This window comes from Podarcis pityusensis (genome assembly GCF_964106645.2).
Source record: "Podarcis pityusensis genome assembly, chromosome: 1".
In the NCBI taxonomy this organism is placed as follows: Eukaryota; Metazoa; Chordata; class Lepidosauria; order Squamata; family Lacertidae; genus Podarcis; species Podarcis pityusensis.
Window position 1 is genome coordinate 70,175,530 of NC_138028.1, and position 14,637 is coordinate 70,190,166.

Here is a 14,637-nt window from a genome sequence, read left to right on the forward strand (position 1 = left end):
GAACCGGAGAAGCAGGAGCTGGAGCGGGTCCAAGCCTGGAAGAAAGGTACCGGGCGTTGGAGGTCCAGCTAGCGCTGCAGACGGCGAGGCTTGAGGAGAGGAGGGCTCAGGATGCAGACAAAAAGGGGAAAGCCACCCAGCTCGCCAGAAAGGTACCAGGATTGGTGCAGAAGTTTGGGGGGGAGCCCAAAGACTATCATGCCTTTCGGACAGAGATGCAATATGCCCTCAATCTGCAGTTTGAGGAATTCCCTGACGAGGAATCACGAGTGGCTTTCGTGATTGGGCATCTTGAAAAGGGGGCGAGAGACTGGGTTAGACCCCTGATAGCAGCGAATAGTGACGTCCTAAGGGACACGATGAAGTTCTTTCGCGCCATGGATCTGATGTTTTCCAGCGATATTGAGCAGGGAGTGGTGCGCAGACAGTTAATGGCTTGCAAACAGGGGAGCCGATCTGTCCGTGAGTACTGGACTGAGTTCACCATGCTGGTTCACAGATTGGGGTGGGACTTATCGGCGGAACCCATTCAAATGCTATTTGAAGAAGGGCTTTCTTCGGCTGTGAAAGACGAACTTTCCCGGGGCCCCAGGGCGGATTCTATGGACCAGCTGACCAAATCTGCGCTGACCATAGGAGCGCGCCAGGAGGCGAGAGCATTGGAGAGGCGGGAAGGGAAGGGGGAACGTTGGAAGGAGTTCCGCATTCCAGACATTCCAGAGCCAACTTTCCCGCCGGCAGAGCCGATGGAAATCGGAACAGCGCGCGCGCGCGCAGTTTCAAAGCCCAGTGAGGGGGGAAAGAAGGAGGGAAAAGGCGCCCGGAAATGCTATCTCTGCCAACAGCCAGGTCACTTTGCCAGAGTCTGCCCCCAGAGGAAGGAATGGCAAGGGATGGTGGGAGCTGTGGAGGGAAGAGAGGAAGAAATACCGGAGCAAGTAAAAGCCAACGCCTGGCTGCCACCGTCGGGGCACAGCAGCCACGCCAAAGAGCAGTGAAAGTGCCCACGCCAGAACCTCCTAAACCCGCCCTAGTGATAGAAGTGGCGCTAGAGCTGCCAAACGGACACCCTCTAAAGATAAAGGCGCTGTTGGACTCAGGCAGCTCCTGCAATTTCATGAGCAAAGAGTTTGCAGCTGAACACCAGATACAGACGATCCCTTTAAGCAACCCCCTGCAGGTGACCACGATCGATGGCAGGGAGCTGTTGGGAGGAGAAGTCAGCTTGCAGACCGTCCCAATGATAATGAAGGTGGCAAGGCACACCGAACTGATAGCGTTTAATGTGGCCACCTTGGGAGGAGCTCCCATTATATTGGGGATGAGCTGGCTAGCGTTACATGATCCGCTGGTGGGCTGGCATCAGAGAGTGGTTTCTTTTGGTTCAGCACATTGCTTAGAACACTGCAAAGAGGGAAAGGGTTTGGCAGGGGCCCAAGCCACCCTAGCAGGGACTGAAGTAACGGAGAAAGTGAAGGTACCACGACAATACGCAGATCTCCGCGACATCTTCAGCGAAAGGGAAGCTGACCAACTACCCCCGCATAGACCCTTTGACTGTCAAATCAATTTACTCCCTGGGGCACAGCTCCCTGTAGGCAAGCTGTACGCCATGTCAGACAGAGAGATGCAGGAGCTAAGGGCGTTCATTGATAAGAACCTGAAGAGAGGGTTCATCAGAGAGTCCAGGGCGGTGGGGGGCAGCCCAGTGTTTTTTGTGGATAAAAAAAACACGGACAAGCCGAGGCTGGTGTGTGATTTCAGGGCCTTGAACGCAGTGTCAGAACCAGTGGCCTTCCCTATGCCCAGGATTGACGACATTTTGACAAGGGTGCGGAAGGGAAAGATTTTCACAAAGCTGGACCTAAGGGGGGCGTACAACCTGATACGAATAAGGAAGGGGGATGAATGGAAAACCACCATGTTCACCCCTTTAGGGGCATTTGAATATCTCGTTATGCCCTTCGGCCTACAAGGAGGCTCCGCGTGCTTTCAATCGTTTATGAACCACGTCCTGGGGCCTTTGCTTTACAAGAATTGTGTGGCCTTCTTAGACGACGTGTTGGTGTATTCTGAGAATGAGGAGCAGCATGTGAGAGACGTCAGAGAAGTGTTGAGCAGGCTGCAAGCCAACCAGCTGTGGGTGAAACTGGAGAAGTGTCAGTTTCATACCAAGGAGGTGGAATTCCTGGGGTATCGCCTGTCAGACAAGGGATTGGCCATGGATCCCGGCAAGGTCCAGGCGGTGCTGGAATGGAAAACACCCAAAACAAGGAAGGATGTGCAGAGGTTCCTAGGATTTGGGAACTTCTATCGTAAGTTCATCCGAAACTTTGCCCACCTGACGGCGCCCATTACGGACTGTCTCAGCAGTAAGAAGAAGTTCGTTTGGACTGAGGAGGCGGAGCGAGCATTTGAGGAACTAAAAAGGGCCTTCGCCTCGGAACAACAACTCCTGCATGTGGATTTACAAAAACCGATGAGAGTGGAAACTGACGCATCAGACAGAGCGATTGGGGCGGTGCTTCTGCAGCCAGGGAAGGAGGAGTCAGAGTGGAGACCGTGTGCCTTTTTTTCGCGAAAGCTGAACAAATCCGAGAGGAACTACACGGTGTATGACCGAGAACTACTCGCCATTCATGAGGCGTTCCGGAGATGGAGGCACCTGCTAATTGGCACACAACATAAGGTGCAAGTGTGCACTGACCACAAGAACCTAGAGTATTGGAGGACGGCACGAGTGCTCAACCAACGGCAAGTGAGATGGGCCCAGGAGTTCTCCAAATTTAACTTTGAGATTTGTTACGTGCCAGGCCCAGAGAACATTAGGGCGGACGCTCTCTCACGCAAACCTGAATATTTGGAGGGGGAGGGAGCACCCGAAGAGAGACATGTCATTCCAGAGGACCGCTGGGTGTGTGGGGCGGCATTGGTGGGACAAAGAGAACTGGTAGAGGAAACAGAGAATGATGAATACGCCCAGAATAAGCTCAGAGGTCTTAGGGGTGAGGGAGAGGAACCAGGGGGTTTCGAGGAAAGAAATGGAGCTTTGTATTACAAAGGGGCACTGTATATCCCTGAAGGAGACTTAAGGGGGAGGGTACTCAAGCAGTTGCACGACAGCCCCACGGCGGGGCATTTTGGACAACACAAAACCATGTGGTTGGTCACCAGGGAATTTTGGTGACCTAAGGTGAGGGAAGATGTACGGGAGTATGTAAGAGGGTGCGAGCAATGCCAGCGAGCCAAAGGGGAGAGGCGGGCGCCGGCGGGGCTATTAGAACCCTTACCAACCCCAGAACGACCTTGGGAGGCAGTGTCGATAGATTTTATGACTGATCTGCCGAAGTCCAAGGGGAAAACAGCCATCATGGTGGTGGTAGACCTACTAACAAAGATGTGCCACTTTGTAGCCTGTTCGCATGCAGTCACGGCGGAAGAGACAGCGAAGTTATTTGTAGAACACATTTTTAGGTTGCACGGGGTGCCATTGAGGGTGGTCTCAGACCGAGGAAAACAATTTACTTCCCGGTTCTGGAGGAAGCTCATGAGCTTACTGCAGGTGGAGGTCAACTTTTCGACTGCCCGGCACCCTGAAACCAACGGGCAGGCGGAAAGAGCAAACGGTGTCCTCCAGCAATACCTGAGGTGTTATGTCAATGACAGAGAGAATGACTGGGTAGAAAAGTTGGCGCTGGCGGAATTTGCCTACAACAATGCCGAGAATGTGTCCACAGGGATGAGCCCCTTCTTGGCTAATTATGGGTGTCATCCCAGGGCTTTCCCAGGGGGAGAAGGGGAGAGATGGAGCGCCCCGGCAGCCGAGCATTTTGTAGAAGAAATGGAAGCAATCCATCGTCAGCTCCAACTCAACTTAGAAAGGGCGAAGGAAGAATACAAGAGGCAGGCAGACAAGAACCGAAGGGAAGGTGAAACCATAAGGGTGGGAGATAGGGTGTGGCTGTCAACCCAAGGGTTGCCGTTCAAAGGAGGTTGTAAGAAATTAAGACCCAGGAGATTGGGTCCCTTTGAGGTCATTCAACAGGTCAACCCAGTGGCTTTCAGGCTCCGGTTACCCAACCACATGAAACTGCACCCAGTATTTCACAGGTCGTTACTGTCACCGTATGAGGGGGGACGAGAAGGGATGGCCACTCGGGGACCGGTCATAGAAGAAAGAGAATGCAGCAGCCATGTGGCAGAAATCCTCGACGCCAGGTGGAAGGGGGATCAGGTGGAGTATTTGGTAGCGTGGGAAGGAGAACCGGAGTCAGAAAACACTTGGGTAATGGCAGAAGATATCAATGATGAGGTATTGATAGAAACGTTCCATCAAAGGTTCCCAAGGAAACCTCAGCCTGTGGAGAGGTTCCGGAGGGAATACTTTGGGACCACCGATGAGGAGGAGGAGTTGGAAGGATTCCCGGACTCGGAAGGGGAAGGGGAGATGGACTCTGAGGAGGAGGAGTACTTCGAGACCAGGAACCGCAACAGGTGGAGAGAAGTGTTCGAGACATCGGAAGATGAAGGAAGTTCATTCTGGGGTTTTGCCTCCTCACCGCCCGTAGAGGAGGGGGCGGGAGGGGGTGAAGGGGGCCCTGGAGGGGAGGTGGATGTCAGGGAACTGCCATCGGAAGGAAGGGAGGTGAAAGGGCTCACACAGGTTGGGAGAGACTCAGCAGCTGAAGAGGGAACCAGTAGGGGGAGAGGAGGCGAGCTGAGGGAAAGTGAGCTGGAGGGATGGCTCAGAGACACTTCCAGCGAAAACAGTGGGGAGGTTTCAGGACCTCCTGTAGGGACACCCACTCCTCGCCGGAAACTGTCACGCAGAGAGTCCAGAAGACGTGTTTCCGTTAAGGAGCTTTTATGTTGGAAGCGATTCCGAAAGCAACCACTGTCGGAATCTGCTAGTGACTAGAGGAGCCATGTCTGAGGGGCTCCGTCACAGACAGAGGTTTGTGGACTTGAACAAACTCTGAGGGGATACGATTTTACGCACAAGCAGCTCATCATCCCATCACAATACAGTTCCAAGGTGAGCTAAGTCCAATTAAAAACAAAATAACACTAGTTCTAATATATTTAAAAGAGCAGGTAAAAACTACATATCCATTAAAATACCATACATAAAAAGGCCTGCGAGTCTGGTGGGATTTTATTGAATACATTAAAAAAAATTATATTGGTCTCATCCACAAGTCTCAAAAAAATTAGGACAAGTAACATCTAATTGGAGTAATATAGAGCCTTTTATTCTTGGTACTCCTCTGATGGTTTCAGATGGTTTATAGGCTTGTTTTTCTGTGTATCTTGCAACTCATGTGTGCCATACCTCTTGCTCTCTCTTCACTTACCTGTCTGTATCTTATTGCAAATATCGGGATAGTTTTATCATTCCTCTTATGAATGTAACAACCCATGCCTACCTTGGCTTGGTTTAGTTTTTGATGTGTTTGTCTCATGAAGTTCTGGTAGGGGTGTTTGACAGGACTAAGGCTATGGAACCTGACTTTGAAGCTGCCGCAAGAAATGTGTTTCTCTCACTCTTAAAGGCGGGGAGTTCTGCAGTAAAACTACTTGAAAGGGAAGTGAGCATCCTAAAAACAGTAAACCATGAGCATATAATACATCTTGAACAAGTGTTTGAGACTCCCAAGGTAAGACATTATCAATAGAAATCCTATAATGCAGTTAACCCAAAGGTGCAAACCATGTGTGATGATGACAGATGGTTGTGTTAGAATTGTATTGCGGTTCAGTTCCTATAAAGTGGAGATGTGGCTTTATAGAGGGCGAGAGGGTGCTGAAGCTCCCAAGCCACCGAGTGGTGCTCTGATATAGTCCCACTAGGAGTAAAAGACCTATGAAGAAGCTGTTTATCAGGGAAGTGAGTTGTGCAAAGGGTCCTTCCACATTTTTCACCTTGAATGACTCTTCTTTTTTTTATTCCCCCCCCCTTTTTTTACCTTGAATGACTCTTTGAAAAGCACTTATAACCAATATCACTTTATATTTTCAGTTTTTAAATGTTGTAACATTTAAGAATACAGTTGTACCTTGGGTCCCAAATGCCTTGCAAGTCAAACGTTTTGGCTTCTGAACGCTGCAAACCTGGAAGTGAGTGTTCCGGTTTGCAAATATTCTTTGGAAGCCGAACGTCTGACAGTGCTTCCACGGCTTCCGATTGGCTGCAGGAGCTTTCTGCAGCCAATCAGAAGCCACGCCTTGGTTTCTGAATGTTTTGGAAGTCGAATGGTCTTCTGGAACAGATTCCATTCATCCTCCGAGGTACCACAGTAGTTGGCTGTTCAAAAATATGAAGAATATTAATTCTTCAATCTTTCTAAAACAAAAATGTTTTTTCTATTTTTAACTAAATATTTGAGGCATTTAGATTGAAAATATATATTAATACTTTCATATTATACCCACACATTTATATTGTTTATTTCTTAATGTTAGCGTGTGTACCTTGTATTGGAGCTATGTGAGGATGGAGAACTTAGAGAGATTCTACAAAGAAAAGGTCAGTTTACAGAGAATGAGACACGGCACATCATTCAGAGTCTTGCCTCAGCAATAGCATATCTTCACAAAAGAGGTAATATGATGATTATTACGTTCTTATAGATTATTATATCTCATTATCACAATTTTGTATCTCTTACTTGTTTCATAGTATAATTGTGGCCCTATCAACTGAAAAGCAACATTCTTTTAACACACACATTTTTTGTTGCTCATTTACTAGTTAAAATGCCATTACTTTCTCCTATTTTTTTCTAATTATTTTTCTTCGTTCATTACAGCAGTAACTTTTTTCAGCAAATAAGTGCAGAATGTTGTTGTTATTGTTGTTGTTGTTAATTTTGTTGTTGTTGTTGTTGTTGTTGTTGTTGTTGTTGTTACCCCCTCCCCTTGCACACTCTTCAGACCCCATGCCCCCTCCCCTTACAGTTCACCTAACCCACCCTACCCTCGCCTGAGTATTGTTCTGCCATTGTGCCGCAGTTGGCCAGCCAGCTAAACTGCGGCATTGCAGTGTTTTTTCTTACAAAAATATAATACGAAATACTTGTATTGATTATGGATAATAACTGAGAGCACAACTGTGAATGGGAAATGGGACAAAATGAGAAAGAGTTGTTCATCTTTACTTCTGATGAACCTTATGCTTTGTCCTTCTGAGCACAGGAAGTTAGCTGGATGATTTCCTTTGATATGCTAATTTTACAAATGGGTGCTTTTAAAGTGCATCAAATGACAAATCATATTATTCAAAATTATGATTTTCCCTTTATTAAAAGAACGGATCTAAGTTTGATCCAGATTTGGAATGTACAGACCAGACTTTTTCTATAAAAGAAAACGGTGTCTGCAACGTGCACTAATGTAGGATAAAATGCACTAAAAGTGTAGCTCATAAATTACTCAATCAAAAGGGTTTAAAACATTTATGTCAGAATATTTTCAATGCAATTGATAAATAACACTTACTTTTTGTTCTCCATCTTGACAGATATTGTTCACAGAGATCTGAAATTGGAAAACATTTTAGTTAAAAGCAGTGACATTGATGAAGAAAATGAAATGAAATTAAATATAAAGGTAAGCCCAGAAATTGCAACACTTTACTTTAAGCAGTACTTTTGCCTGTGGTTTTTTTAAAACCCAGGAATCAGAAGTCAAGTTTCCAAGTAAATGCCTATTAGTAGCTTTTGAACTGAAACATAATGGTGTAATCAAGCCAAAAATAAAAGGTCTGAGATAAGAACAATTGACAAGAATGTAGGAGTCAAGTGCCATTGAAGAAAGTTCTTGTTGAGCAAAGAGTAGTATAGTTATAGGCCATTTAAAAAGAAATGTTTTTAGAAGTGTACTGTGTTATTCTTATACCTTTTTGGATATAGTTCCAAGCCATTAGCAAGAGTGAGCTGGGGAGCTGTAATTAGTATGAATTATGCATACTGCCAATTTATTTTAAACATTTTAGTAATTTTGAAAAACATATGATGCTTTACATATCAGCTACTTTCTATTTTGTAGACTTTGGATATTATAAGTATTTACTACCTAAACGCATTAAACGTATCAAGAACTTACACTCATTTATTTGTGTGGAAATAATTGGAACTTGATGGTTGCTAAATTATATATTACTTTATCCTTACTTAAAAATTTTATTGCTGTTATAAAATGGCTGTGAGGATTGTATAAAAAGTGCATGCTGACACATAGAACCGAAGCACAGAGGTTCAACCTGCAGTAACTAAAGCAGCACACTATGATAAATTGTATTTTACTTAGAGTGTTCTTTGCGAATCCGAACTTTTCTTTGCACAAGTTCACAAGAACATTCCACCAGGCATTTCTCTTCATGTGTTTGCTTCTGAACATACTTTTGCTTGTAGCTGCATGGAGAAATGCACAATAATTCTCAAGCTGGGGGTTGTTTGTGCTGTACACTGGAAGGGAGAGGAAGAGCGAGGACAGTCATGTTTCCCCTGCCTCTGCAGACTGGGCTGTGACAGCTTGCTGATGTGACTGTGCGGCCTTGTTACTTCCCCATGTGTTGGTGTCAATGTGGTACATTCAAGCTTCTATTTGTTTGTTTTTCCTGGGAAGACTAAAGAGAAAACCCGTTTGTTTTGGCTGCTTTGGGACTATGCTCAGCCTCTGTGATCTTCCTACCCTATGCCTTGTTTTCTTCACCATCCTTGTAGTTTCTCCCAATTTTGAATGTTGCCCATAAGTGCCATATTGCTGTCACAACTGACATTTTGCTTTGGACTTTTAAATGTGGTCTTTGGGCTCAGTGAGCATTGGTATCCCACAAAGACTATTGTGTGTGTGTGGGGGGGGGGGTATCCTTCAGAGGCCCTGAGGCTTTCAACACCCTAGACCAGCGTACTGGAATAGGGTCTGTCCTACCCACAGGGAAATGGCCAAGGCATGGCTACCCACCTGCATTTAGAATCATAGAATCATAGAATCATAGAATCATAGAGTTGGAAGAGACCACAAGGGCCATCGAGTCCAACCCCCTGCCAAGCAGGAAACACCTTCAGAGCACTCCTGACATATGGTTGTCAAGCCTCTGCTTAAAGACCTCCAAAGAAGGAGACTCCACCACACTCCTTGGCAGCAAATTCCACTGTCGAACAGCTCTTACTGTCAGGAAGTTCTTCCTAATGTTTAGGTGGAATCTTCTTTCTTGTAGTTTGGATCCATTGCTCCGTGTCCGCTTCTCTGGAGCAGCAGAAAACAACCTTTCTCCCTCCTCTATGTGACATCCTTTTATATTTGGGTCTCTGTCTACTACCAATATCCCTTCCATACTTTCTTAGTAGATTAGGCCAGCAGAAACTGAATCCCAACAGTTGGGCTCGGCAGGAAAAGTCCTATATTCTGGCATACTTATTTGTTTACTTACTTACATTTCTATTCCACCTTTCAAGGCTCCATGCATGTGGTCTCTCATCAAGGCCCTAACCAGACCCAGAACTGCTTAGCTTCAGTGAGGTGGTAGCCTCACGGATCTTTATGCCATATAATTTAACTGATATTTCTCTTTTTTACTCACTCATTTCTATTGTGTTTGGTCCCTTATTTTTCTTCTTCCCAGTCCTACCATGGATATGGTTTTCTGCTCTAGCATTATACAGATAGTGGTAGCAGTTGCTCTAGAAGCTGCCAGTCACAGGAGTAGCTGCTGAATATATCTTTGAGCCACTAGTTTACCTTTTATGGCAGCATTATGGGGTAGTGTATAGAATGTTGTACTTGGACCAGGGCCATCTAAGTTTGAACCCCAACTGAGCCATAAATGACTGACCAGGTGATTTTTGGTCAGTCACTCCATTGCAGGCAAACCTATATTTTAGGGTTGTTGTGAGGATAAAATAGGAAAAAACCTTACATATATCTTCCTGAACCCCCTTGGAAGAAAATAATATTACTACATTTCTGCTTGTGATCTCTCACGAACAACTGCAAATAAGTGCAAGGAAGCAGCTGGTGGACTGGTCCTTGTGTGGACCAGTCATTTATCTAGGAAAAAGTTACTTTTTTTAAAACAGAGAACCTCTGTAAGGAAGAACAAAAATGGCATGAATAAATTCTTCTTCTACTAACAACAAAAGCTGTATTTTGGGGGGGAATGCTTCATTGTGCAGTGGAAAAATGTGAAATATTTCTGTAGCTTAGCTTTTCAAGATGCTCTCAGGATTCATTAAAAGGGGAGGGGGAGGGAGCAAGGTAGTTATTAACTTTTCCTCAGGTATGTTTGTGTATTTCTGTTGGCACAGTACTTCATTTCTGCCAGGCACACAGCAGTGTGGCAGGCCACAGTAGAACAGCCCCAGGCACTTCACATCCTATCTCCTATGCAGTATCCTGGACCCAGTGCACATGTGTGTCTCTTGCTAGGCGCAGGAATAAGCACTATACACAGTGGAGCTTGTACTACTAGGGAAGTCAGGCCCCAGGAAAACAAGGAAGGTGGAGGGAGGTAGTAGCTGAATTGGCTCACCAGAAGGAGGGGAGCCACTAACGTTGGCCTCCCGACCAGGAGGACTGAGATGGCAGAAAGGTTGATGTGGTGCAAACAGACCTGCAGAACTGATCTAGTGCCATGCCAACATCCTCGCTGCCTCGCACGTCTCCATAGACCTCCCTAAGTAACAGCATTCCACCTCCCAGGAAGCTAGCATAGCTGCTCCACTCCACCTGGTGAGCTGCTCCTGGATACAAAACTGGGCTGGGCTTCTTCTTCTTCCCCAGTCTCTGCCCTCACATAATAGTGTTCTGGCAGTTGAGGTAGCATTCAGCATTACGCTGCTGCTGAATAGAGTCGAGAAGGATGGATGAGTCTGCCCCAACTTCACCCCATCCTGTGCACCTGTGGAGTCTCCTCTGTATGTGGAGAGGAAGAGTGTGTCCCAAACACCCAGCAAATCATTTATCTCCTGATTCTTTCCTGTCTGACTTCCTTCCTGGCTTCTTTCCCTCTTGTTGCTGTTCCCCATATTTATGTCCCCCAATGATCTCATAACTAAAATATTCGGCTTTTTAAAGTGCTTTGATCAGACCCTATAGCAGCACACACTTAGCTTGAATCTCATTAATAAGCTCATCACTTTTCATATGCTCAAATGCTAGTGCAATTTGCAGTGTAAGTATTAAAGTTGTTTAAAACTCGGCTCTGAATATTTATAGGACTGGTGCAGAGCTTTCTCTTCTTTAGGTGTGCTGTTATAGGAGATCATTTGGGAAATCTAGTCAGATTCCGTTAGGTTTCTCTGAAGCGGTTTTGCAATGAACAATGAGCTCTTCAGAGGAATAAAAGAGTTGCAACTACATACCAGCAGAGAATTTTCAAGACAGTTGAGTTCTGTTTCCTGTAGGTGACTGATTTTGGTTTAGCTGTACAAAAGATGGGAGGAAGCGAAAGCATGTTCCAGTCTACCTGTGGGACTCCTATCTACATGGGTAAGTTCAGTGCTTCATATGGTAGTATTCCCATTTAGTTTCATCACATGAAAGACTGGCATTTGAATGGAATAAAACTTTATTTTGTAGCCCACAGTCTGTGAATAGGTGGTTTCCATTTGTTTAGATGTATATATACAATGTCTTCGTTTTGCCCATCGTTGCTTTGGCATAATAATAATAATAATAATAATAATAATAATAATAGGACAGGAAGTGTCAAACCCTAAACAGATGCACCCCACACTGCAACATTTTGTTGCAAGGCCCCACTTGTTTCATATAAATGACTATATTTGCATTGGCTCAGCAGGCAAGGACATTGTGAAGCTGCATACAGCTTGTTATGGTGACTTTCTGATCTAGAAATCAGTATTGTGTGTGACAACCCTCTCTGTAATTGGCTTTTATATTCTGCATTCTGTATTTTAAGCTATGTTGTTGACCTGGGTTTGATACCATACATCAGGTTTCCTGCCTTGTTATGACCCTTGGTTTAAAACCAAGACTGATCCAATAGCTGTGATATTATAATGGCATGTCAAAATGAGATTTTATGCTCTCTTAGCAATTGCTTTACAGCTTCAAAGCAAGAGCTGAATGTAGTAAAAGGATGTTTTCTGCTAGCTGTGACACACACTAAATAAGTTTTGAAGGCCAGCCCGTTGGTTATGTAACACATGCTAAACTAAGTCAATTAAAGTTAACTTGCTTCAGTGTCAAAACGGATGAAGTACCGATGCATGACTATTTACCTTGCCCTTTTCTCTGAGGTGAAATGTCCTTGGCAGACAAAGAGAACTAACCTTGTACTAAAGGACAGTACATTAGGCACTGCTAACTTTACCCTTAAGCAATTGTTTTAAGTGTATTGAAATCAAACACATTCAAGCTTTTTATTTGTGTATGCAGCCCCTTCACTCCTCTCTTCATGTTATGCAGCTGTGAAACTGGAAAATCTTTTCATGTGTTGTCTTAACTGAGATACTGTGGTTACCCACTTTGGAAGAAGTAGGTTCTTAAACAAACTTGAAACTTGTGACTGTAATTTCCTGGTTCGGAGAAATGGGGAACTTTGGCTAATTAGAAACTTTTTGGATTAAACATGGCCAACAGAAAGGGAGCTGTGAAAGGGCAGAATGTGCAGGGAAAAGGTTTGTGCATATCTCCATTTAGTAACCTGATATGTGATCATCTGAGCCAAGCCAGTGATTAGTGAGAAAACTTTATGTATATTTTTCAATCGTAGGGCATGTATAAATATATAAAACAGATAATTCGAAGCCATTTTTTTATTTCCAAAAGCATGTTTATATTTTAAATTGATGTTACCCATTTTCAGATTTGTCTTAAATGAATATTTAAAGAACCCCTTCTGTATTTAAATCCAGCATATAACCTTATGCACTACACTTGTTTACTAAATGGAAATGTGTTTATGTGGTGTCATGAAGCATTTGCTATCAGTATTTTATAAGCAACGTTTTCTCAATTTATAGCTGGAAAGAAAACCAATAATGCAATTACTTAGCCACAATGTCATCATTCCTAAATGATCAAAGTGAGGACACATCAGCATGAATTGTTAAGGGCTGTACATTATTAATCTCAACATCTGCTGCTTTTCTTTTTTGCTTCGGGGAGGAATAAAGTATATCTCATCAGCACATGCTTTGTTTTAAGCATTTTAAAAGTAATTTTTTGTATTATTAATAATATTCTTTCTGCTTGGTTGGCAGCCCCAGAAGTGATCAGTGCACATGACTATAGCCAACAGTGTGATGTTTGGAGCATAGGTGTCATTATGTATATGCTGTAAGTAGCTTGTAACATTTATATAAAATGAAAATATCCATCCTAAAGAACGTAACTTTGTATTTAATCTTCCCTTTTTTAAAAAATAAAATAAGGGTTGTTACTTGGTTTGGCTACATGCTAGCTGAAATTATTCATTGCTTAGGTTGTCTTTCTTGACTCCTTTTTAACAGGATTGGTTAATCTTTTCGGTACAATTAAACCTCAATTCTAGATACTCTTTCAAATAGGTGTGCTTAGGATCAAAGCTTTAGAATGTACATGTCTAGGCAGCGTGAAGGGTCAGGCTATTATTGACAATATCTTTTTAATGAAAAATAAGGTTTCATGAAAATGTGGTCCATTCTTTCTGTCAGTGTTGGCGTAGACTTGACAGAACTGGGAACCATTTGCCATTGCTGCCACTGCTCAAGGCATTTGCTTACACTGTCTGCCCATTGTACTGCACAATTTTATATACGGTGTCCAGTGTATTTAGACATTGTTTAAAAATTAAAATTTAAATTTTTAATGACTTACTATATTTGAAGAAATAAATAAAAAAAATTAAAAAAAAAGGGACTCCACATGGACCCCTCCTGATGGACGCAATACCACACTGGACTTGTACATTGACTGCTTCTGCCACAGAATCCAAACAGATGTGACCAGAAAACACCATCGCTTACAACAAAATCTAAACCATGCTGAAAGGAGAGCCATAGATAATCTCAGAAACAACCCAGACATTATAATTAAAGAAGCAGACAAAGGTGGAGCTGTCGTCATCATGAACAAAACTGACTACATTCAGGAGGCTCACAGACAACTTTCCAATACCGCCTTTTACACAAAATTGGACTCAGACCCCACACAAGAATACAAGAAAGAACTGAACAAGATTGTTAAGGAGCTACCCCCACACATCCAAGAACAGATCCTCACCAACACACCAACAGAACCTCGACCAGGAACTTTCTATCTTCTACCTAAAATACACAAACCAGGAAATCCAGGACGCCCCATCATTTCAGGTATTGGCACTATTACAGTGGGTGTCTCCGGTTATATGGACTCTGTTCTGAAACCATATGCCATCAGTGCTCCCAGCTATGTACGTGACACCACAGATTTTCTGAGGAAAATACAATCTTTAAATAATCTTCCCAACAATACTATACTAGCTACTATGGATGTGGAATCTCTGTATACCAACATCCCACACAACGATGGTTTACAAGCTATAAGGAACACCATTTCAGATAAAACCACAGCGGACCTTGCCACCAAACTCTGCCAATTTGTCCTTACCCACAACAACTTCAAATTCGGTGATGACCTGTTCCTTCAGAT

At 43.9% G+C, this 14,637-nt stretch overlaps 1 protein-coding gene across 17 annotated transcripts in view; it reads left to right on the top strand.

Annotated features, from left to right (window-relative positions):
* The window catches only part of STK33 (serine/threonine kinase 33), a 60,202-nt gene that overhangs the window by 28,104 nt on the left and 17,461 nt on the right, over positions 1–14,637 (top strand). For all 17 annotated transcript variants that reach the window (XM_081013960.1, XM_081013961.1, XM_081013962.1 and 14 more), the window contains 5 exons: positions 5,553–5,657; positions 6,463–6,601; positions 7,520–7,608; positions 11,406–11,490; positions 13,230–13,305. In XM_081013960.1, the coding sequence (XP_080870086.1) occupies positions 5,553–5,657; positions 6,463–6,601; positions 7,520–7,608; positions 11,406–11,490; positions 13,230–13,305 (494 nt within the window). The remainder of the gene's footprint in view (positions 1–5,552; positions 5,658–6,462; positions 6,602–7,519; positions 7,609–11,405; positions 11,491–13,229; positions 13,306–14,637) is intronic.